Source organism: Ammospiza nelsoni, chromosome 1 (assembly GCF_027579445.1).
Source record: "Ammospiza nelsoni isolate bAmmNel1 chromosome 1, bAmmNel1.pri, whole genome shotgun sequence".
In the NCBI taxonomy this organism is placed as follows: Eukaryota; Metazoa; Chordata; class Aves; order Passeriformes; family Passerellidae; genus Ammospiza; species Ammospiza nelsoni.
Window position 1 is genome coordinate 37,400,140 of NC_080633.1, and position 26,124 is coordinate 37,426,263.

Genomic DNA, 26,124 nt, shown 5'->3' on the forward strand with positions numbered 1-26,124 from the left:
CCTTTTGTGATGACCAAAATTGAAAAATACATTTATATGTTTAAGTGTATATGAGGGTTTGCTTCTCCTGACTGCCTGTACTAGGAGTAAGAATACACTCCTTTCTCTTTCACTGCATCCCTACTTAAATGGTGTTTGGTCAGGCCATGGAGAAAAATGCAAACTGAAACATAACTGCAGCACCACAGGCTACAACATAGGCAAGCCTTTTGTCAGGTTTCAAAGCTTTGGATTTATCTTAACAACCTCTGTTGCTGAGCACTTTGGCAGAAGTGAAAACCTGATCATGCTTTTCAGAGTTTTCCAGGTATTGAAATAGGATTTTCTGTATTTCACTAGTGAGTACGTGTATCATTAAATCCAAGTAGCCAGAGAGGCTAAATGGAAAACTATGAATAGAAATTAATTTTGTGACTCTGCTTATATTGAACTGGAAGATATGAGAATAATAAGGAAAATTTAAAATTGCTGGTATAAAAATTGTGTACTTTAAGGACAAGGCTGACATGAATTTGAAGATTATTAGGTAGCAAGAAACTGATAGTACTTTGAGATCTTGAAGACTTCCAAAGTACTGTACAGACAGTCTCTCAGTTCATGTGCTACATCTGAAAACTGATCTGGCAGCTCTGTATCAACTAGTTTGTGAAAGGCTTCTAGTACAAGGGCAACTGGACGCATTCATGATCTCAGCAAAATACTGCTGCATTCTCCAGAGCCAAGGTGAGGTTACCATGGGTAGGCTTTATATTGTACAAGAAACCCTGTGTATCAGCATTTTCTGAGGTTCTGGGGGCTTTCTGTGTTTCATTATCTGTTGTAAAGAAAGACCTTTTTTTTTCTTTTGTAACCTCTCTGTGCTGCTTATGCTGAAAAGTGGGAATCAAAGTCTTCTAACCATCTGGAGAAAGAGAATCCTAAATAAACAGGAATAGCAAAAAATACAAATAGCAGTACTGTAAAATAGCAAGAACCCAACAGGCTTCCTCTTCACAGTGACTTTGTAGATTAGGGAGTGTACTCCCACTACTTTTCTCTAGAGTCGTTTAATCCTGAAAGAACATGGGGAAGTTTTTCCATTGCTGCTACAGTAAGTGAAATGACTGTACTATGGAGAATTGACTGGCAGTTTTTAAAGAGTCATGATACCAGTCTGAGCAGGTTACTCATCTGAATGTGGAATGCCACTTCTTTATTACTGTTGTTCCATATTTATTTATTGGAATTTACACAATAGACCTTCTGGGCTAAGATATGCATTAATTCTCTCTTTGGATGGCAGAAAACAAATATTTCAGGAATTTTTCAGGGAAGAATGTTGAAAGAATATTATAGGATGTACTAACAATCACAGAAAAATATATATTCCTTAAATGAAATAGCCTAACCATGCAAATAATATCTGAGGCCGCACAACTGGTGGGGAATTATCCATGTCCCAGTCTCACTTTCCAGTGAGCATCTCCAGAAGCATTTGCTATCTATCAAGGGTGTTTCTTCTTGCAGCAAAGTAAGAGGCTGCGCTTTACCCTGCGATATCATTACTCACAAAGCAGGGTCCCTGTGAGCTGAGATACCTGGGATCCTTCTCAGGCGCTGGAGCCGAAATGTGTCTGAGGCTGCCGGGGGGGGAGGAGGCTCCCCGCCCGGGGCCCCGCCGGTCCCTGCGCTGCCCCGCCCCACCCGGCTCCGCTACAGGTGGATAAAGGTGGCTCTTCCCCGGCTCCCTGCTCTCCTCCAGCCCGTCCTTCCTCACGGCGGCTCTCCCCAGGCGCCCCCCTCCCCTGGCCTTGGGAGAGGTGCGGGGAGGGGGCGCGGGCGCTGCCGGCCGGGGGCGCGCCCCCGCACCTGTGCGCGCCCCCGCACCTGTGCGCGCCTCCGCACCTGTGCGCGCCCCCGCACCTGTGCGCGCCCCCGCACCTGTGCGCGGCTCCCGGGGCGGGAGCGCCGTGCGGGGCCGGGGCTGACGAGCGGGGGGCTCCCGGCGCCGGAGGCGGCGCGGCGGCATCCCCATCCTCCTTCTCCTCCCTATCCCTCCGCCTCCTCCCTCCCTACCTTCCCCCGGGCGCCCTCTGCACTTTCTTCTCGAGCCACCTTCGTAGACAAACTTTGATGGGGAACCTCGCACCGCGCTGGAAAAATGCCGGTTATGAAGGGATTATTGGCACCCCAGAACACCTTCCTGGACACCATCGCCACCCGGTTTGACGGCACACGTGAGTCGGGGCTGGGGCTCCGGACTGCCGGAGAAGGGGATGCACGGGGGGCATTGCTCCTACGGTGGGAGCTTCCCCTTCCCTCCGCCCCCCGGGGGTTCCCTGGCGCCAGAAGCCGGCAATGAGGAAGGCGAGGCGAGGGAGCTCCCAGGCTCTCTCTCTCTCCTGCCTGGCTTCTCCACAGTTTTGCAGCGAGGAGAGCGCCAGGTCCCCTCCGCCTGCGATGCCCTGCGCGGGGGCTCGCAGGGGCTGGAGCCCGGCTCCCTGCGGGAAAGTTGCGCGCTGGGCTGGGGCGTCCCCCGCGCCCCGGGCAGCCCAGAGACCGCCCGGGAGAGGCACGCTCAGAGCCTGGGCTGGGCTTTGCTAGGAGGTTTCGGGAATCTATTTTGTTGAGTACCCCCAGCCTTGAGGCGTTCGAAATGTCCTCAAAAGCTGAATTTCTGTGAGTCGAGCTCGGCAGTGGCGGAGGCTGCGGCAGGGGGTTGGTGGCGGCAGGCGGGGCGGGACCGAGGGTCCCCCGGCGGTGGCAGCGGTGTCGGCCCGGCTGCAGCACCACGGACAGGTCCCGGCCCGGGCGGGTCCCGGCCCGGCTCGGCTCCGCTCCCCCGGGCGGGCGCTGCCGCCCCCGGCACGGCTGCCGCGCTCCCCCTCCGGCCCTGCGGGGGGACCCGCCTGGGTCCTGACTTCTGTTTCCTCTTCAACGGGGCTCACGCATAATAAAAGGAGCAGGGAGATAGCGGATTTGGGCCAAAATGGACTGCCTTCCCTTTAATTCCCTTTTCAGAAATCTAGTCATCAACAGGGGAGAATAAACAAACTCAGGTTTGAGTTGCTGTTAGCTGTTTCTTGACTGAAAACATTGCTATCTAATTGGTTTGGTATCTTCTTGATTATTGGCATTCCCTCTGTGGTTCAATTACCGTGTGATTAAGACAGCTGAACTGTGATTACTGAATCAGCAAGTTGTAAACCGTCAAGAAAATGATGCAGTCACAGAGATCAATTGCAGAGAAGCACAGAACTGCATTATAACTGCTCTGCTAGTCTGAGGATACACAGATAATTACGATCCAGGGTTGTGTGTAACTGATACTTCACTATAAAGCAGTCTCTTGTAAGACTACTTAGATGTACCTTTAAATTCCTTTGACTACAGAACTCAAAGTCCTTTCCCTCCTCCTCCAACCTTTTATTTCTACAAAGTGTATGGGTATTATTTACTGCGTATTGGAGCATGTGGCTCTTATTAGAGTTTTGTTGCTGATATTGCTGTTTGCCAGAAAAGCAATCCTTTTCTTTGTGCTCAGGACCCTCCCCCTTCACAATGGTTTCCTTTCAAAGGATGGAGCACACAGCCTGTGAGCTGTACACACAAACACTTCACATATTCTATACTGCTCTTCAAAGATTCAATTTAGCAAGCAACATTAGTGATGACATCCAGGTCTCTTATTAAATGAAACACCAGAAAAATGTCTAATCCCCATCTTCTCACTGACACCAACAGGCGAGTGTGGTAGAAAGCTCTTTTCTTAGCTGGATTCTACACTCATGCTGAGCTCCTTTTAAAGACAATTTTGCTGGCTTTCACAAAGTGAAGGACTGACCTTTTCTTAAACAAAAACCAGAACCCAGCATCTTACATTGAAATTTAATGCTAACAACTCATCTGCTTTTTCCTGGGATATAATTGAAAAAGAATGTAATTAGGTGTTTAAGTTCACCAGAGAGTGCAGCACATTACCTATTTGAGTCATTGAAATATTTCTTTTTAGTTAGCCTTCCAGAATCTGGTTTAAATATTAAACAGGTGTATTCTAGAAGTTCTCATTGTATGATCATTGGCATGTGAAATATTCCAGAACGTTCACACAGAAACATGTTTTATGTACTATGTGGTTTTACACCTAGAAAAACTTTGAAGGAAGACACTGTTCCATGGAAAACTGCTGGCATGTCTCTTAAAATACAGAATAATGTAACATCTCCTTTAGAGCGTTAAAGTGATGAATCAGCTTCATGTCATCTGAAACAAAGTTTCAGAAATAGAAATTATTTCAGTTCAGAAACAGCTCACCTGCTTTGTTGATTTGGAAATGCTAAATTAAAATATAAAATTAATACTTCTTTTACTGGCCAAAAATTTTCAAATAAAAAAGCACAGTTTTTCAAAATATGTGCACATATCTGACCATCAAGTAAAAAAGTTAAAACCAATTTATTTTTCATTTAAATTGCCTGTGTGGCTGGTATTCCTGAGCTTGCTCAGGTGGCTAAAGCTAGAAGTAGTACCCATGGCTAATCCTTGCAGGAATCAGTCCCATGCCTTACTAGTTTTATGGGTGATACAGTCTGTGGAAAGAGTAGGATTGATACATGGCACTGAACCTGAGGTTATGTTTCACAACCTTTGACCTCCCACATGCTGATATTTAAATTTTAAAATAATGTCTCATGTCCAATGTAATTTTTTTCTTTTTCTTTTTTTTTTTTTTTTTTGCTGTTGTTTTAATACAGTCTGTAGTTAACAGACCTCTTTTCAGTTTAAGCCTCTGGGAAGGATATATTATGTTGTCATCAGTGATAGACTAATCCACCAATGCATCTTTAATCCAGAAGAAGGATAATTCTAATTCCGGGCAAAAGTGCAAGAAGGGATTCCAGATAATATTAGAAAATATGCTTTGCTTTGCACGGAATTTTCAAAATTTCATTGACAGAACTTTTTAAACTATACTGTTGCAGTGACTTATGTCTAATTAGCAGTTATAAATTTCACTATGAAATACTGCATATCTCAAAAATAAAGTCCTTGGCAGGTGCTTCAGCTGCTCAGAATTCTCCCAGTAGATTTTTTTTCTAGAATGTTACACATCAGTATTCTTTACATATAAGACCAATAATATGTGCTAAAGAAAGCAATTAGATAAATTTTGGGCTTACTATTAGCTGTGCAGGAGATTGCAGAAGTCTCCTGCATATTTCCCATTACCTGTGTTGCAGATGTGGAAGAGCAGCATTAAAGGTTTGCTTCTCTGGATTTCCATGGCAGAGCTCTTGTCTCTGCCTGTGTGCTGTCATACAGACACCTTCTTCCAACCCAAAAATATCTTTTGTGGTCCTGCATCTTAATTTAAGTTAATGGTTTCTCACAATGTTTTCCTCTCCATCCAAAATGTAAACACTAAGTCATCCAAGACTTTTTGTCCCCTCTGTGAACAATGTGTTTATTGCCTATGTGGAAAACAAGCATTTCAAATGAGTGGTGTGGGGTTTAGGGGTTTTTGTTAGTTTAGTTTTGTTTTGTTTTTTATATTTTCGAGACAAAATAACATTTTAAAGTGTGAAAATATTAAAAATATAAACCTATAATTAACCCCACCACGAAATATTATGAAACTGAATGTCTGAAGTGAGTTATTACACTTCAAGCTTTTCAATGGAAAATTTGCATATTGTTGCTTCTTAACCCTATTTAGATCAGGCAAAGCATTCTGAATTAGTTGCATGGTAGGAAATTATGTTCTATTATTTTCATATGTATATACACACATACATAAATGTTCTTCATGCACTATTTATTTATTTTAATAAATACACACCAAAGTCATGGTTTCTGGAAATGTGTGTGACTTTCTCGGAGAGTAAAGTTAACAGAGATTCAGCAAATAGCCTTATTAATTTTTATTTAAAAAAAACCAACAATTTTGTGTATGGTTATACTATGAAATGACAGCTGAAGTTCTATAATTATCTCCTGTCTGTCATATGTGATCAGATTCCACATTAACTTCACATTCTTATTGACAATTTTACACTACCCAACCTGAAGATCAAGCTGAGTAAATTTCTTCTTGCTCAGTGTCAATGGTGATAATTTGTTAATTCTCTATTTGCTGAACAACTTTTACATTCAAATATATTTTCCAATTAAAGTCGTGCTCAAGTACTAACAAAAGGATCTTTGCACCTAAACAGCAATTTTCAGAACTGTTTGGTTTTTTTCCTTCCTGATAAAATGGAATCAGTTTTCTGATTGTTTTAGTTACACTTGAGATATGGTTGAAAAGCACCTGATGAGAACATACAGATTTAAGCGTACTTCTGCTGGCACTGTGGGTAGAACCAGGTTGTCTCTTTTGCATCATTGTCAGTTGGTAGAGAGCTGAAAGCCTTTGTGTGCAGTGATCTTTCCAGATTGCAGATTGCCATTGAGGGTCATATTCCTCCCCCACTCTTTCCCAGCTACCCCCAGCACTTGCTTTCCTGTCTCACAAACAAACTGGTGAGGTCTGCTAGGTTGAACCAAGGAACTAACACTTTCTGTAACTTTGTTGTCAAATTCTGTCTCATTCAGGGTGAATCCTATCCTCTCTACACCAGTCAATGTGCTGCTTAATAGTATCACAGAAACTTCAAAAGCAGAAAAGTGCTTCTTGGCTGCCTGGGGGTTCTACCTCACACAGGCTCAAGGAATTGCAGCAGTATCAGGTGTAGGGGAAGCAACAGCTGAGTTTCCAGGGGGAGGAAGCTTTTCATCAGACTCCAGGACCAGAATGTTCTACCTGACAAAGAAAAAATATGCTCCAGTTACACACTGGGAGCAGAGTGGCTGGAAAGCTGCCCAGCAGAAAAGTCCCTTGGGGTGCTGGGTGACAGCTGGTTGAACGTGAGCCAGTGTGTGACATCCTGGCCTGTTTTAGGAATTGTGGGGCCAGTAGGACCAGGGCAGTGATCACAGACCATACACGGCACGGGTGAGGCTGCACCTTAAACACTGTGTCCAGTTCTGGGCCCCTCAGTTCAGGAAGGACATTGAGGTGCTGGAGTGGGTACAGAGCAGGAAAATGAAGCTGGTGAAGGGTCTGGAGAGAATGTCCTATGAGGAGCAGCTGAGGGAACGAGGGTTGTTTAGCCTGGAAGAAAGGAGTCTCAGGGAGACCTTATCACTCTCTACGACTGCCTGAAAGGAGGCTGTAGCCAGGTGGGGATTGGTCTCTTCTCCCAGGCAACTGTGACAGGATGAGAGGACAGTCTCAAGCTGTCCTAGGGGAAGCTTAGGTTGGGCTTTAGAAATAAATTTATCACTATCCCTGCAGGTGTGCAAGGAAAGACTGGATTTGGCACTTGGTGTAAACATGGTGGTGTTCAGTCCTAGGTTGGACTTGATGGTCTCAGGGGTATTTTCCAACTGAGTTGATTCTGAGATTCTGTAAAATCCTGCGACCAAGGAAGGGTGACTCAAACTGTGATAAGCACTGATCAAAGTCAAAGAGAATTCAAAGCAGTGACAGTGGAAAATCTGGTGGTCTGTCAAACTATCCTTCTGAAGGAATAAGAGCAGGGAAGCTGGTCAAATTCCTTGTCATAGAGATGGGGTGAGTTGGCCAGAGGGAAATTTCCAAAGATACTTCTATTCTTGCTCCTATGTTAATCCAGAATTGTTTCGTGCTTTTACTCATATCCTTGAACAAGTAAATAATGTGGTGTTGTGAATTAATCATTTGTCACTGGAAAAATATACAGTCAACACTGGAAAGAATATTGCCTGTTCTCAGCTCAGAGCCCCAAAAAAGCAGACCTTGCCTGTCTTGACTTTTCTCTGTAAGATGTGACCAGCACTGCACCTTGCTGTAGCTCCATTACTAAAAAAGGCAAATATGATTTTTAATATAAACCAGGGATTGGATGCTGGAACCTGTTTTGTATTGTTGCTTTTTGCTGGAAGTAACCAATTGGCTAGATTAGGCAGCTAACTGGAAAATCTTTTCCTCATCTTTTGGCACAAGTTTTGGTGGTGTAGAACTTCATAATTTAAGGTCAGTTTATCTGTTTTTCTTCACTTTCAGCAGTTAGAGTGAATTCTGATTCTAGCTTGAGCTAAAATTGGACCTGAAAGATGGAATTGGAAGGGTTTCAAGGCATCTTAAGACCATGTTTTGCTTAATTTTTCAGTTCTAGTTCTAAGGACCTGATTCAAGCAAACAAAATGTATTCAGGCATTATTTTTAATGTGCAATCACTTTAAAATCATGAAAAATGGTCATTACAGCATGTTTTATTCAGAGTCCATGTTATTGCTAGAAAAAATACTGATTTATTCAAATTCCTGGGTGATGTTCTCTTATTTTTTGCTAGACAGAAATAAGGCAGGATCTGTAGTTCCTCCATTCAGAGGCTATATAATTCAGTAATCACACTAATCTTAGATTAGTATTATAAATATAAAGCTGGACTAATAGCACACATCATCACTTCAGAAATAAACCCTGTATTTGAAGTCAAGGCAAGCATTTGAAATTTAAGAGTGAAAATATTAATTAAATAAGGGATTTTTTTCCTTAGTAGCAAAATAATATTATCTTCTGTATTGTTTTTGGGTAGAAACTTGATTCACAGTGCAGTGATCAATTCAAATCTGTATATTTGAAGTTACATATATTTGAATGAACGTGTAGTTTGTGTTAGTGGAAGAATTTTTTAGTGTTTCTAAACCATAGCTGATTATCTGGATTCCCACTGGAGAGTTTCTGTAAAAGTCCCTTTATTCCCTTCCCCAGACATGTATTACTTTTTTCTCTGTCTATGCATTTCAATGAGTAAATAGATTCACCCTAGAAACAGATTTCTCTTATGGCTATCATTACATTTGTACATTCAACCTCTATTATCAATTTTTATTTTATTTGTGCAGGTAGCAATTCTATATGCATTCCCAGCCTTTTTGGATGTAAAGGAAAGATGCTCAGAGTATTTTTCAGGGCTCTAAAGAGTAGAAATGCAGCAAAAACACTGCCTCAAGCACATGTAGGAGTGTAAACAAATAGATGTACATGAATATATTAAAATATATCAGGCAAGATAGGGGTTTACAGAGCATTCACTGCTCCTAGTACTAGTCTGAGGAAATGAATTTTTGAAAGAAAAACAAGGTACATATATTGCATTTGCTGTAGCCTGGAAAAGGTTAACAAAGACAGTTGCTACAGCAGTTTTGCATCATCACAAGCAAGCTCATCTTACCTTGTGTTAAAGTGACTAAAAGGAAAAAGCAGGTAAGGAACAACCTGCTCACAGAGTAATTTTGTTTCTTGCCCACTCACTCTAAAAATAAATAAATAAGAAATAGGGAAAAAAGAAAGGGTGGCAATAGAAGGAGGTGGGGGAAGGGGAGGCACAACAAGATAAGAAACCAACACAGCATTCTCAAATCTCAGTGAGGAGAGAGATTTCCTTAACAGCAAGGAAAAAAGTCTTCTTTTGTGCTTTATCTTGCCAAGAGCTTCTGGCTCCTTCTGTTTTCTGGGACTGATAGTAGTATTCAAAGACTTTGGAACAGGTGTTGTTCTTAAAATACAAGCGCATTCAATGTTGAACTTGACATTAAATATCGTCTGAGCATCCCTAAAGCTTAATGCTGGCTGTCAATCATTTCAGGGACAGCTGAAGACACTTGTGTTATGGAGAAATATGTTGTCTTCCCTGTTGATCTTTTGAAGAGAAAACAGCTTCCAGTGTGCCAGCACTCAATTAGCTTTCTCCTCAGTCCTTAGTCCTAGACTCCTAGTCATCAGAAGTATTTTGGTTTTTTCTCTTTTTTAAACTTGTAGAAATATAGAAGGATTAATTCTGAGCTGAATAGACCTGAAATTCATTGTTACAGCTTTTTTCGGTGGCCTTTTCTTTTTGCCTTCCATCTCACTCAATAGTGAGTTATGACATGTGACTAGGCATCTTATTCCAAAGGTATGAAAGAGAATTCTGAGATGGTCCTTGTGTCATTTATTTGATATTTGGAATGAGAAAATTTTCCTTGGACAGATAGCTTGATTTTATTTTTTTTCCCTCTAAATGTCAGATAATTCCTGGACAATTGATGAGCGTGTTTTTGGATAAGTTCTGCCTTTTCTTACATTTTTAGTTAGGAATTTCTCACAATCTAGTTTAGGAATTTACACTGATATGAAAAACAAGAGGGAAACTATATTATTTTAGAGGAAAGTACTTTTGCAGAAAAAAACAATCTTCTTTGTGGAAGATCAAAAGGACTCTTAGGAGAGTAAAAAACCTTCAAAAGTCAATAATAATCACAGTGTATCATTGGCAAGCTGTTTTCTCTACTTTTTGTATGTTTTTTAATGGTTGAAATCAAAATACATGGTATTTCAATCCACATCTTTCTTTTTTCTGTATGAATTATGTTTGTGAGATGATAAGGCATTCATTGCATTTATTAAATTGGATTGTTTCTTTACTGTGTTAAAAGATCTTGAGGCTTGGAATTTGGACTTAACATTTTATTTTTTTCACTTCCAGAACTGTGGGAAGAAGAATGCACCTCATAAAACGTGTAGTTACAGAATTATATGTTAGCGATTTAAATAATTAAAAGTTCAATGTAGAAAAGAATAGTTAATAAATATTAATGAAAGGTCTTGAGCTACGCATTTGCCAAGATTAGGGAAAATTAACAGGATCACTGATATACAGAGGAATATACATAGCTGTAAGTTGTGTCTGCTTCAGTGCTGTAATAATTGGGTGACAGCATGGGAGGAAAAAGGTGAGAGAATAGTGTGGTTGTGCACTATGTTTTGGGGGCCTTTCAAGGTCTCACTATAAATTAGTCTTTGTGATTTTTAAAGCATGGTTTTAATGGCCCTCTTTGAAGCAGAACTATGACTAAGTTATCTTCTTAGTCATGCTCAAGAATTCTTCTGCACTGGAAACAGAAACCAGGATGCATTAGAAATCCTGACTGTCTTTGCTACCTCTTTGCATGTTTACAGGAATATTTCTATTTGTTGTTGGTTTGTTTGGGATTATTTTTAGTTGACGTATGTGCCATGTTTAGACTTCACCAGGAGAGTGACTCTGCTGGCATGCCTTGCAGAGCATGAGCAGGGGATGGTCCATGGACCTGTTGCCTGGTCTTCCTGCCTGGAATTGGGCAGGTGATGCTCTTCCATTGTACAGCACTGAGCACTTTCCCTAAGGAAAGGGAGGCGTGGGAGGCTTGGCCGCCCACATCAGTCATGTGAACTCACTGCAGCGCAGTGTGGGACCACAGACGCGGTTCATCCTTTACACACTTACAGCTTAAAGCATACTTCCAGATTTTATTCTGATAGGGTGGAGATTTGCATCCAACTATTATCAGTTCCCTGTAAAATCTTGCTATTTTCCTGTCTGAATCAACGGTTTTTGTTTTCTTCAAATTCATTAGCAATTACAATTAATTATTAATTAACAAATTTTTGTACCTGTAGAGAGTAGCCACAAGTGATGTCTGAATTTTGAAAAAGCAGTCTCTTATCCTTTAAGAACCTTTGAAAACCCAAGATTATAAGCAACCTTAAACACAAAATTGATTATTTTTTTAAAAAGTTTACTTACAGAATGAACTCAGTGGTGATTGATTTTTAGAGATAAGGGATAGTCCGGGGTGGTAAAGTGTACAAGTGATGTTTGGCCAAGAAAGGAAAAAAGGAGGGAGCAGTTGTGAAGAAGCAGAGATGGATTGACTGATGGGCTTGCTGAGTGAGCAGCAGGCATTGCTCTGGAATGAACCAAATGCCTCCCCACGCTGCTGATCGATCCCTGCAGCAGAGGCAGTGATCAACAACAGTCAGGATGGACAGGCGGAAATTGCTGCAGACATTTAAACACATCAGTCATGATTCTTACATAAATAAGACAAGCAGGTGTGGAACTGTGTTGATACTGCTGTGAGCAGGATCCAGATGGGGATTTGGGATTTTGGTTCCAATTACAACTCGGTGCTAACCATCAAATTAGATAGTGGGAGCAGTAACTCTTGGAGAAATAGAGACTTTGCTGGCTGCATCCAGTTGGAGCTAACTGAATTGCAGCTTCCCCCCCTGCTTTTGTTCTGATCCAATAATGCAGTTATGTATCAAAAATGTGCTTCCTTTTGATGCCAACAGTATGTTCAGAAAAGCAATTATCTATCTGGACATTTCAATACTTAGTATTTCAAATAAGCTTATAAATAGAGAAACATATAAGCTGATGATAACCTGCATTAATTACAGAAGAAATCATTCTTCAGATAGGATAAGCACTTCATTTATTAATTTTTTTGCTGATATGTGTCTCCTGGGAATGATTGCTTGAACTGTCAGGGGAGCTATAGACCTTCAGTTTCTGTCTTTTGTAGTGAATTATTGTAATGTTGCTAATTTCTGCTGGGGCTTTTTGTGGGTATGCTCTTTAAGCATAAACAATCACAACCTCATACTGTAACAATCTCATCTGGAGTATATCAAATTACTGAAGCAATGACTTTTATATAAATAGGTATGATCACTCAAAGAAAAAGGAGGAAATAAAAACAGCCACTTCATGCATCAATAAGTCAGATGTGAAGTGCAGGTAAATAGTTAACTGGCACTCTCACAAGTGATAGGCATGAGGAGTGTCTCTTCCAGGGAAGCAGCAGACTAAGTTCAGGGAAATAAAATTCATTCAATAAATAAATAATCTGGTATTATAGTAATTATTTTGCAGTTTCATTTTACTCTTCATTTAAAAGCAAGTTTCCCTTTTACGAGTCCAGTGTCGGCAAGGTCCTCTCACATCCTCTCACAAGGAAGACAAAGGCCAGGAAGCCCAACAGTAGAAATACTGTGTGACCCACACCATGATGGATGGATCTTAATAAGCTGAGTTTTAGGAGCCGAGTGAAATAATTACGAGTAAAGCTAAGAGGTTACAATTAATTGGGAGAATATTATTAGGTTTTTCCCCAGCCTGATATGGTTGATATGTCAGTTTATATGAACTGTCATTGAAAATAATGCCTCTAGGTGCTCTATTAAAGGTTGTGAGACATCTTCTGTCAACTTTACATATTCTGTTTTATGGTATGACTTTCTAAGAAAAGCAAGAATGAAGAAGAAAGAAGTTTTTTACATTTATAGAATGAAGGCATTGGCTTCTAATCTTTTTGATGCTCAGGCATCTATAAAATTGATTGTATTTAATTAAGATGTACATAACTATTTATTCAATGAACTATTTTTCTAAAGTGAAGTTAATGAGAAAGAATCCTTGTTTCTTAGTTTGATAGTAGCTGTTTTTCTAGCCGTTAAATTTTGACATATTGCTGTGCCGAGAAAAGTGATTTTATTTCCTCTGTTTTAATGCTTAGAGTATTGTAGCAGTTTGCACAGCACTTGAATGTATTGGTGTTCATTTATCATGGCTAATTCATGGCTTCCAGGGAGGATCTGTGAATGGCACAATAAACTAAATGTAATAACAGAATAGTTTGCTCCTGAAAGCAGGTGCTTCCTGATAGGTTTTTCAGGCTTGGCAAACAAAGTTTGTGGCAGCAAAATAATGCAGTGAGTGTTCTAATAGTTTGGCTGTGCAATAAAATGGAATCCTTCCTTTTTGACAGACCAGTATTTTCTTTGGCACATAACACAATGCCATCTTGGGCCACATGATGCAGAATATCTCTGGGGCTGGTGATGAAAATTTGGATATGTCTTTCAACCAGGCTCAGCCCAACTGCAGGGCTTGCTGTTCTGCTGCAGGGAAGCACCAATACTTCTCTTGCTCTGGGAACCTCTTTTCCAGATAAGTCCTTGAATAACAAATCAAGTGTCAGAGCTGGCATCTACATAAACAGTGTAGACCCCTGGCAGTAAAGGGTCTAAATTACAGCACTGTCTGATGGTCCACAGGCCTGTCTGCTGGAATTGTGAGACAAGAGTCAAGAGCTGTTCTCTGTATTTTCAAGAAAGTAAAATAGTCCCCAGAAATAAATCGAATTTTCTACAGAAATTTAATTTCTTTCTGGTAGCACTGCTGCTCCATACTGAGGGATATGTTTGTACACTTGCTAAATCCTCAATAGCTCCTACATGAATTTTATACTTGCACTTAAAATCAAACATGTGGTGCAATTACAGAAAACCAACCAAAATATATTTCTGAAGGCAAAAAAAAAAATCTTCAGTTTTTAATTATCTGAAATTTTGGATCAGTCCTGAAATTTTATCAGGTTTTAAGCTTTTGAAGTAATTTTCAGTAACCTTTCACATTTTGTTACACAAGAAATGTCATGACGACCAAAATAATTTCAAGATCTCTTGTAACATCTAGGTATTTCTGTTGTTAAAATATGGTGCTAGAGAACATAATAACTACAGCAGAAGAGAAATAGAGAAGTAAAAAAAGTGAAGGCTGTATCTTATTTTCAGAAGTGTAAATTACTATAAGAGTTGCAGATGCAAGACTTTCACCACTAAAAACCACTCTTGCCCCTTATCTATCTTATTCTTGCCATGAAAGGGACAGGTTTCACACCCTTAATCCTTCCAGTATGGTTCCTTTATATGAATGGATTGTTGCATATGAGAAGCATATTTCCATCCCTGTGTTTCCAAAATTACTCTTATAAAATGACATCCTGACAGGACCAGAGTAGCTGGAAATGTTAAACTTGGCTTAGACTGTACTGATGACAAACAGGAAGGAACAAAGCATGGAACTAGGCAGTCTAGGCCATAGAAACTCCTCTTGTATTAGAAACAGAAAATATCTTGCTTTTTCTAATCTTATAATGGTCTCAATCACGGACTTTGAAGAAATGAAGAGGATTTTTCATGACAGGAGATTTGTAACAACCTACACTATGATGAAACAGCACGTCTATAAAGAGCAATTCTATCTTTACTTGCAATGCATATCTTTCAGAACATTAACGCTCAGTCAGCAAGACAAAACCTTTTCATATAAATGTGGTTTTAAATGTCCAGGAGGAAAAAAAATGTTCCTCTAAAAAAATACTCTACTTTCCAAAAAGTTGTTCTAATGACACAGCTTTCACATAGCTTTCAGACCAAAATCAGAAAGCAAATTGCATAAATGTTTAAAAGGCAAAAAAAGCCTCAGACTAAAAGAGGAACTCAAATAAACTTACATCATTGAAAATGTGGCAATAATAAATTTATGTATTTTATCACATTGATATATTTTTATTTCAGAACTTCAGGATTGCAATATTGTGTTCTACCACATTTTGGGAAGCATCAAAAACAGAGTAGCTTTTACTGGTATTAACTGCATTTTCTGAGGGACAGCTGAATTTGTTTTCAATCCACTGAAAGTAAAAATAAAACTACTATGAATACTCTAAGGTGTCACAGTATGTTTTCCTGCTTTCTAAATCATCAAGACCAGAACCTCCTAACACTTCAACCAAGTGCACGTAGCTGCTTCTTCAGTGTAGTATCTTTTCCAATTCCTTCCATTCCAGCTGGATACCAGTGACCCAACCTGACTTTCTCCGAAGACAGCTCTTGACCTGGCTCAGATCAGTTGGAAAATTTCTTGTGCCAAGTGTGGGAGAGTTGTCCTTGAAGTGTGGGGACATTTAGTTGCTTCCTTGTTCACCAGGCTAACTGTAAAAGAACTCGGAGGTTTTATTTCCATAAATAATACCCAGGTTCCAAACAGGTTTGTGAGAACAGCAGCACAAGCCCAAGTTTTTCTCCATAACTTAAATATAAAATCAGTGATGAGAAATGAAAACCATTAGGCCCTAGCCCTGGACTGCTCACCTTTATTATGCAGTGAAAATGGTACCAATTCAAATGGATAGCTGGCAAATTACTTTGGATAATCCTTTTCTCTTATTTTTAATTAATAATTTTGTTTCCTAATTTGACAAAGTGCTGAAATTCTAACATTTAATATTTGCTAAAATATCAGAGATAAAAATCTCTTCAGCTCTCGCAAATATATGAAAGGGGTAATAAATGAATCTGTGTGCCAAAGAATCCTTGTTTACCCTTGCAGTTGAGCTGCTATATGAATATTCTGTAATCCAGTACTGTCAAGCTGACACTGAAATTTTGTGAAATTAGGGCACGAGTCATTTTTCTTGGGGCTATTTTATAAAACTTATTGTATTTCCTCTTCCCTGATAAATATTGTTGAAAATAGGCCGGGGATTTAGTGTTGAGAAGAGAGGAGATGGGGAGAAGAATCTGAGGTGTATGGGAAACAGAGCCACTTAAGTCCTATTTATTACAAAAAGCAGCAGTACATTAAAGCTTCCTTGAGAGATTCAGCAAGCATGGGCAATCCATTGCAGTTCAAATATCACCCTTTAGAACACTCTGAAATAGACACCTAACTGATTCTGTATTGAAGCTTTCCAATTTAAGGATTTTTTGGCTTCAGTAACCTGAAATAAATGTGATGCATTAAGTCTGAGTCTATTGCTGTGAGGGAGAAAATAAATCAGTTGAAATGCTCAGAAGATAGTCATATATGCTATTTGTCCTTCTTGCTATTTTAGACAGGAAGGTTTTTTTAGCACTGAATACCTCTGAAAGGTATGCTGAATGTGGCACTATTTTTCTTTGCTGAACTGGTTCAAGTTATTTGCAGAATGGAGTACAGGAAGGTGCTTTTTTTTCTTTTGTCTGCAGAGGGAACCTTACATTCCTAATCTTTAGTGCTTCTTGGATGCACTCTAATTAGAGTCTAAAATAGACTGTATAACTCCCCTTCATAGCTGCATAAAACTTATAAGCATCTCGTAATAGCTCCCCTGAAATCTCTCATATCTGCAAATAGTGAAACCAATTATGTTTGAGAGTTGCCTTTTTCTGCTTTTATGGAAGGATCTTGCATAACACCCTGAGAAGCACACCTCTTAAGAGAACTGATGTAGAAAGTGAAAGAGTGGTCAAAAGCAGAGTCACCTAGTTTCTTGCCTTGCATTTTTTTCCATGCAGATGAATTTGAACTAATTTCATCAATAGAAATTACTGCTTAAGTGGAATAATTTGTTTTCTTGAAACAATTTAGAAATAAATGACATTTAAATGAATTTTCTAACAACATTCATTTTTGCACTGCTTCAGCTAAATCATATACTAACACAAAAAATGAAGCAGCTGGAGATAGTTCTGACACTTGAGAAAATACCCAAATTTTTAGCCATGAATTTAACCCATCTGGGTATCAAGAATATTTTTTTAGATATGTGTGATATTGGTAACAGTCTTAATATGCACATCATGTGTTTTCTGATAATTAAACCATTATTTGAGTATATATTCCGTTATTTAATATCTTTAACATTGCTGAATACAGTTTTGGTTTTGCCCAAAAATGTACTTAAGCAATATGAACTTAGCTGGTTTTGTTATTAGAATGAAAATCTGCTTGCTGTTTGTTTGGGTTTTTTTAAATACTGAAATAATCACTAATGTAATTGCCAATGAATCACACATTGCACAATACTCCAAATCTTTCATGCAGTCTTTTGTGGTTTTCCTTATGAAAACAATTTCTTCCTAAAATAACAGCATTATCTGGCATGCAGTGTCTGAACATCATGTACTTACTATGTCCTCTGTTGTTGTATGCAATGGTAAAGATTATATCAGAGCAGTTTCCCTATAAACTGAACCATTGATTTATAACATTTTATGCCATTAAGTACCTCAAAATAGTTTTATCCACTGTTAGGATGAGTTATGAAGTTATGCATTTATAACACAAAAATCAGCAGAACAGAAATACTTTTAAATATTCCTTCAGATTCAATGATTGTAAAATGCCAGAGCTTTATCATTAACAATGAAAAATAACTCTCCAGTTTGGTTGCCTTGGCCTGCATTCATATTTCCATGTGTAGAAATGGGGCAATAAGGAACAAGTTCCCCTGACAGATCTCAAAGTACAGGTACAAAATAATTTTATACAAAATCATCCATATCTGATGAGTCAGCATGTTATATATAACTTGCAGTGCATTATCTTTTATAAGTGACTTCATTCTTGGAAATATAATTTTCAGATAAGTCCAAGGAATGAAGTCAATTTTAAACTAAAATTTGAAACTTCTGGAGGACCAAATGTTTCAGTGTCTTTATTAGGAATACACTTACTAAATAGATTGCCAGACATAAGAAGGGGACAGGCGGGTCCAGATGGTGTTTTCACCATCTGAAAAGTGTCCTTCTCTCCATTGATTAGAGTACAGAAGTATAGAATAAATGCCTGAAAATTAACAAGACAAAAGGGATCACCAGTAGTGTTTTTTCACTGTGTTTAAATGGCCACAGTTATGAAGTTCAATCATTGAAGAATCCTGATTCTTTTAAATAAATTGATTTTAAAAATATATTTTATATATATATTACAGCAAGTTCTAATTGCTGCAGTGATTGAATTCAAAACCAGTTCAGAGATAAAATTTCTTTCTGACAAACCAAGTTAGTATTAATATCTGAACTTAAGTCTACTGGCCATAATTATCATCAAAAGCAGGTTACATCTGCAGAGAAATGTATTGAAAGCTGTGTGCCAAATTAAAACTGGGAATGGCATTTCACAGGGTTGCTCTGATTTTACTCTAGGTCTGAACTTAATTCTGTTTTTAATGAAGCTAAATTGCAAATTAACACCCCTGTATAGCACTAGGCTTTCAGTGCAGAGGTAAATAGAGTAGATGTAGAAGCAGATGGAAGTGAGAAGCTGCCCACTCTAGGTTTAAAGGAAACAGGTGGGTCAGGAGCGACTGGGTTGTTGTTTGCCACTTACCTCATGTTAGCTCATAATCCCATAAACCTTTGGGAGATTACTGTGATACAGAGCAGTCCTGTAACAATGCTTCTCATGGTCATAATCAGGGAAAAAGCTGTTTCCCAGTAAGCAGAAGGAGCTCTGTGCACCCACCAAACCATAAGCCTTTTCAGGGTGAGCCCTCTCAGCCTGGAAATACTGACTGCTTGCCACTGTGCTCTCCTTCACTGCTCCTCAGGAACTCGCAAGCCCAGACTTCAAAAAGGAAAGAGGGCTGAAAATGTCACTCCACAGATGAGATCATTCACAGATAGAATATTTTCCATGGGAATGTTATCCTCATCTCTCCTGATACTACTTGCAACTGTGCAAGGTGTTTCATTGCATAGTGGGAAAATACACAGGCAGTAGGTTCATGGGAATACTTGATGTCTGTGCTTTGTAACATTATTATTACTTTAACTCAAACTAACGCGCATCTTTGCCTTTAAGGAGTTGCATTAAAAATGAGGTGTGGTCCGAATAGCTCATACCAGTAGAGTTGGAAATTTAAGGTCCTTTTGAACCCTAATCATTCTATGATTCTAAGAATAGGTCTCCTATATGTCTTTTAATGTAGATAAAACCTGTACGTGTGACCCCTGTCTGGTATCTGCACTGTGTTTCACAATTGCTGGATGCATTACACCAATCAGAATGCCCTGCTAATTCCATGCAGTCTGTGGGAAGGGGAGAGTGGGCATGGAGACCTGGTTCATTCTGGGTCTGGAATGGCAGGAAGCATCGCTGGTGCTGTAGCAAAGTGCCAGATCCAGTGAAACCACAGTAATATGCACAGTAGACTGCATTTCTGCAGTTTTCTGAAAGTGATGATCCACATGTTGCATTGCTGCTCTGTCCCTCAGTAAAGGCTTTGCCCACTATTTCTGGATTTCCCATGGTCATGCTTTCTATCTTGCCCCTTCAGAAGTAAGTCCATGGCAATGTACTGCACAAAAATATAGGAAATTAAATTCTTTCTAAGTAGGAAGATTGAGTGTGGTATGAGGGCAAATCTGAGGGGAAATTAAGATATCTGATAGTTCTAGAGTTGAGTAGAAAGGTAGCATTTTGGATGATTTAAATTATACCTTAATTCTGGCTCTTGAGGCAGTTACAAGGCTGAGTAAATAACAAAATTCCCTAAATCAATTCTTTACCGTCCTTGAAATGAGACTTCATGTACACCTAACTTGCAAGGGAGCTCTGAAGAATATTTAATGCTTTTAAAACATCTTGAAGATGTACAATGATCTGCAAATATTGGCCTTAATTACTAAGAAATTATTCATTTCTCAAATCCATTAACACTGTTATTATTTTATCTTGTTTAGTGCTCTAAAATAAATTTTTAAAAAAAAAATGATGTCAATTAAAGTTAAAAAAGAAAATTATTTTTACTCTGGTCCAACATAAACCTCCTTTGGGGTAAGTGGCCATTTCCACAAAAGCCCCACCCTGTTTGGCAGAGCAGTAGGGCTGTGCTAAGTTCCAGCTGCTGCTCTGAAATGTCACCCACAGAACAATATCAACGCTATAATATTTTTTGTTTAACTCCAGCCTAACTGAAACTTTCGGTTTCTCAGTTATGATGCTAGTTTTGTTTTGAGAAGATATATGATACCTGTGTAGTTTCATGTTCTCCAGGTATCATTGCCAAATTAATTGAAACAGAAACATGTTGTAGAAAAGGGTTTATTTCCATGTTCTTTTCAAAGTTAATATATAATGTTGCTATTACTCCTTATCATTTTGTGTTTTAAATACTCTGGTTTTTGTTTTCTTGTAATTTTTTTCAGTAGGAGTTATCCATTCTTTCTTAATGCAATGTAATTTTTTTGAAAACATCACAATAAGAAACAAATTATAAAGGCTTCTCTTTTTTTTTTTTTTTTTTCCTTTCTAAGCACTTCATTTTCATTTTAAAGTTATAGTACTTACATTTTCTTCCATTCTATGTGTGAATGCTCCACACTCACTTTCTAGGAGTCAGAGTGATGCATGGATGGGACAGATCAGAGAACTTAATAGCTGGAAGACCAGAGATTCTATTTGTTAAAGACTGCTGAATCTTAAGACAAAAATGCATATATATTACTCTTTCAGAGACTTATTGTGGAGAAATGCTACTATCATGGACCTATTAGAAAGCCTTTTCCTGGAATTTCCATTTTCTTCCCTTCCTTGACTTCCGAAAGTCTCTTCTTTTGGTTTGTTGTTTTTTTTTGTTTTGTTTTGTTTTTGTTTTTTTGTTTGGTTTGGTTTTTTTAACATCTATTTGATACTATTCAGTATATTTTTACATTCTTATAATGCCTTTTTTTGCTTTCCCATAGAGACTGGGTGTACATGGGCAATGGAGAGCGTGATCACAAATCTCTATGGCCCTCATCCTTTCCAGCTGCACAGCTGGCTGTCACTCCAGCTGTTGCTCTGCTCTTGTCTAGGAAGAATTTAATTGTTCACTGACTAATAAAGAAGTGTACTCAACCCTGCTGGCTCCCAACTTATCATGGACCAAGACTCAGTCTCTTCCCATTTTTTGTGCTTAGTAATTTTTCCAGGCCCACTTTTTAACTTTTTGTCTATAAATCACAGGAGTGGTGGCACTTTATCTTAACATATTCTTCAAGATTTCACCAAAAATAGTTTTTGAAACATATAAAAACAAGGTCTTACATAATCTTAGGCAAGAAAAATATCTTCTGAATTGTAAAGTAAATAATTATTTCATGGGGATAAATTCCAGAAGTTCATGCTTATTTAAATCTTAACCTTTAAACCCTCAGAGGAAGGAAAAGTGTCTACAGGACACCATTGCTCAGCAACAGCTTACTGTTCAGACTGAAATATTTAAAAAACTCCTACGCCTATGTGCAGCCAAAAAATATATATAATAAATGATGAATGGTGAACCTTAAATCATATTTTTATTTGAAAGATAAGAGGAGAAAATATGGGGTTTTTTTTAAAAACAACATTATAAGTCTTGTTTGCCATCCATTTTTAGTAATAGGTTTTCATATTATGTGCTACAGTCCGTGCTATTTCTTGAACATTTTCATACAGTCTTTCAGATCAGGATGTGCCATAAATATCAGAGTATAAATAATCTATCATTATACAGATATTTAATAAATAATGTATGGCTGTGACAAGAATGAGCAAGCACGACTTCTAAGGCAACCTTTTGCAACACTGATAAATATATGCAAAAAAATTTGTAAAATTTATTCTCAAATTATAACAGCTACACACTGATGTAGCAAGGAGACGAAGTGAATGGTTAATACACAGAAAAAAAGTGTCTGTCTCCTGCAGAAACTTTTAGTTGTGAATACAGATTTTAATTTTCTCTTAAGCTATTGCAGTGCTAGGTGAGAATATTACTACACTATTAGTAAATCAAGTAAGGAAAAAAGCTGATGTATACCCCACTTCTGAAAATCACGATGTTAAGTAATGGTGCTCTGTGCAATAGTCTATGAAAACTTTTTTGGGTGTATTATCATCAGATGATAAACATATCAAAATGCAAAAGTATAACAAAAAATTCTGCTCAACTGTTGATTAAAAATGCAACATCATTTTTTCCCCACTGTTATTGATTTATCACAGCTAATAATTTTCTTCTTTGTGTGTGAATTTGAATCTGGAATACTTCTTTGTAATTAACTACTTTGATTTCTTAAGAATATTTTATATATAGAATTGCTTGATGAAAACCATTCCTTCCCCTGTTATCTCTTCCAGTGATGAAATGTTCCATTCACTTCTGAAATTTTGTAGATTGTAGCACTTTCTCCCTGAAAACCTTTTGATAATAGTTTATATTCATGTTTGCACTATTGCTTTGAAAAAATACACAATTTAAAACTAGAGGCAGAGATAAAATATGTGGGCAATTTGTTAAACATGGAGTTGTAAGTTGTTTTCCTAAATATAACATATCATCATGCCTTTGGGTCTTCCAGCTCCATTAAATGATATGGAGATACCTGATTTTAGTAGGGAACAAGAAATATTTAAATATCTTGCATTATGCATGTTGTTAAGTAGGCATATATTATACTTTTATTTAATCAATTGCAGTTAACAGCAAATGATGTCATGTCTAACTTCTGGTGTAATACTGAGTAAAACTGTGATCATGACATACTTTGATGACATGCAGGGCTCCCAGTGCTCCAATTGTTTATCACTACAGGATCATTCCTCTTCATTTTTCATGTGTGATTTAGAAGTGGTAGGTCAGATGGGCTTTTGATGAGTGAAGGAGCACTAGGCACCTTCTACTTTCCTGTAGAGTCAGATTATCCATTTAGACTAATTATAGTGCAGAAAAATGCCACAAAGATATTCTGTTTATTAATAGTTTTTAAATGCTGAAAGGAGCAACAAGAACCAGAAAAAAGTGAAATTACCCTTCTTAGTGTTTCTAAAAGTTGCAGCAAAAAAATACCCAGAAGTACATGTGGCTCCTGAATAGAACAGTATTTCCCTACCAGCCAGTGCTGTGCATGCAAAATCAGGGGGGGGGGGAACACTCATCTGGGATTGAGTGCACTGAAAAGCACACTGAAATCTTACATTAAAAAAAAAAAAAAAAGTGGGGCTCTGATTATTTTGTCAGAGGACAAATCCTTTGCCTATGTTCTGTGTCCCAGTGGCTGGTTTTAAATTCTGCTCAGCAATTTGGCTCCTTTGATAAGTGGCCTTGTTATCACATTGACTTCTCTCACAAAGTTGTTTTTCTTTTTGTTCCTTATGCTTTATCATCACACAAAGTATCTTCCAGTCCTCTCTGTAGGGAGATTAAGAATAGGTTTCTGTATATATCAGATCCCAAGGGGAAGAGGACATCTTTGGGACGATAAATCACATTCTTTTGCTTAAACTACTTGCCAAAACCCTGATTTAAGAAAGAACTGAAACAGAAACTTGAGAGGAAATGTATGTCCAAATCTAGAGACTTTATTTTTCTCTTTACCCTTCATTTTGTTTTCTTTAGTTTCTGCTTGAGTGTAAAGGAAGGACATTACGTGATAGGTTTTTTCTTCTGATGGTGACTCAAGCTTATGGTTTACTAGATTGTGTCTACTCAGCTTTTTTACATTTGTTTTTTTGAAATGCAGAACTATATAATACAGGTAATACATCCCTTTATTTCATCAAGAAAATGATAGTTATTACTTTTGTGGCCATTAGGTCTCTGTTTTTTACCCCACAAAATAGATGGTCCTCCTAATATACCTGTCTGATCTTTCTTTTTTTTTAACTTTTCCATATTATTTAACTCAATAAACTTGGGTGCTTCTCAGTTAGTCAGGGTTTGTATTTCTTTGGCCACAATCACAATTTGATGATTAGATATTTATTGTGTATGTATGTGTAAGTACATATGTACATTTCATAACTTCATTTTGTATAAAGAAATTTATATGAAATACCAGAAATAAGCCTGTGTAAATAAAAGATTTTTTTGAATTTGGGGAGCCTAATAGAGTCTAAAAACTAAACAAAAAAAAAAAAAAATTTTGGAGCATTTGTGAAAAAGTTTCCAGAGCTGCAGTGATCTTAAATGCTTTCAAAACATTTTGAACAATTGTTCCCCTTTCAGTCACAGTCTCTGGGATGAAACTAACCACAGAATTCAACCAGTAAGTGATGTTAGCTCAAATTTATGAAAATGTGGTTCACGGAGCACTTGTTACTTAACCTACATCCTTGTTTGTAATTTAGTTTCTGTTAGGCTTAGTTTCAGTTACAGAACTTGTCAGAACCAGATTCCTGCTGCATCCTAGGGTTATCTTCTGCACTGCAGGGTGTCTCAGTAATGATGGAATAACATCCCCACCGCAATTACACAAAGTAGTGTTACCACTGTATTTAATACTCTCTTATCTATTTTAATACAGTGTAACAGGTGGAAATTGAAGGCAACCTGCTGTCAACACAGCAGCCCAGCATGATGTTCTACCATTTCTGTGAGAGCTACATAGATGGTAGACAGATTATGATAAATGCAAGTAATAATATAAAGTTTAACAATCTCTGTCAAAGGGGAGATAAATCAATAACACAATGGTTGTTTTCTGCTTCAGATTTGTTAAATAGATACGAAACTAAAGAGTCCTAAATGAAAAAAGACTCCTCAAGCAGGAAAAGATATTATGATTTGTCCATGATGTATGATTATTTGTTTCATTTAGGTGTAAATACAAAGATTTCTTCAGAAATTGAACATGTGTACTTATTAATATATAACTTGCATTAGATTATACTATTGTAACTCTACTTAAAAACCCATATTTAATAGACAGTAATCTGTCACAAATATTTTGATTTGGTATATAAACTTTAGGAGGTGAAAAGCCTGTGAAAACAGACTTTAAAAAATATAAACATGAATAGTGGTCATAAATTTGTATTTTTAAGTAGGTTCTAAATGTTGATAAGGATTAATATTATTTTCTTTTCTAGTCTTTCTAATTTTATTTTGATTTTCTTTTTCCTCTGAATATATGAAATTTTCACTTTTTGGAACAAAATCTGCTTTAAATTATTTTAATTTGGTTTTTCAGGTTTTTTTTTTCATTTCCTTTCCATACAGTTTTGATTTTTGAGTTGTACAATAGCCACTGCAAGTCATTTGCCTCAGCAGTCAAGCTAGCTCTTTAAAGCTTCTTTACAGAGCTTTCCCTGTCAATATGTGGTGAAAAGAAGTATCTCAGCACACTGCTGGTTGCGATTTCAGCTTCAGCCTGAATCATGCATGGCATTTCTATAGAAAAGGACAAAACCAGCTCTTCAGGTCAAGTCTGCATTTCATGTACAATCCCAGCAAGCTAAGTCTGCTGGAGAATGGTTCTAAATTAATTCCATCTTCACTAATAATAACAACAGGGCCAGAGTCTGCAGTCATTCCCTTCAGCCATGGTCTGATGATTATTTCACAAACAGCCATGTTGATTTACAATGTTGTTTGTATTCTCTCGGGGGTGATTAAGATCTTCACAGTGCAGCCAGTGTGATGGATATTATTAGTGTTCTTGATATGTTTTTGTGCAAAAATCAGCCAACATAGATTAATATAATTTCTGCCTACTTTGTAGAGAGGTGGTGAGGAATACTCAGGAGAAATACATGGCAACTGAGACAAGGGATTGTGGTTTCTCCAGGTGAAGACAGATTCAAAGAGGAAGGCTGCTCACTCAGTACTGATCATATAATGACTTTGCTTAGTACCTTATGTCACTAAGAACTCCTTTAATTTCAGTTGGAGCCACTT

General features: G+C 38.0%; 1 protein-coding gene across 1 annotated transcript in view; it reads left to right on the plus strand.

The window, feature by feature from the left end:
* Positions 1–2,140: 2,140 nt before the first annotated feature.
* KCNH8 (potassium voltage-gated channel subfamily H member 8) overlaps positions 2,141–26,124 on the plus strand; it is a 175,692-nt gene continuing 151,708 nt past the window's right edge. Inside the window, exon 1 of the mRNA XM_059477280.1 lies at positions 2,141–2,216. Within this exon, the coding sequence (XP_059333263.1) occupies positions 2,141–2,216 (76 nt within the window). The remainder of the gene's footprint in view (positions 2,217–26,124) is intronic.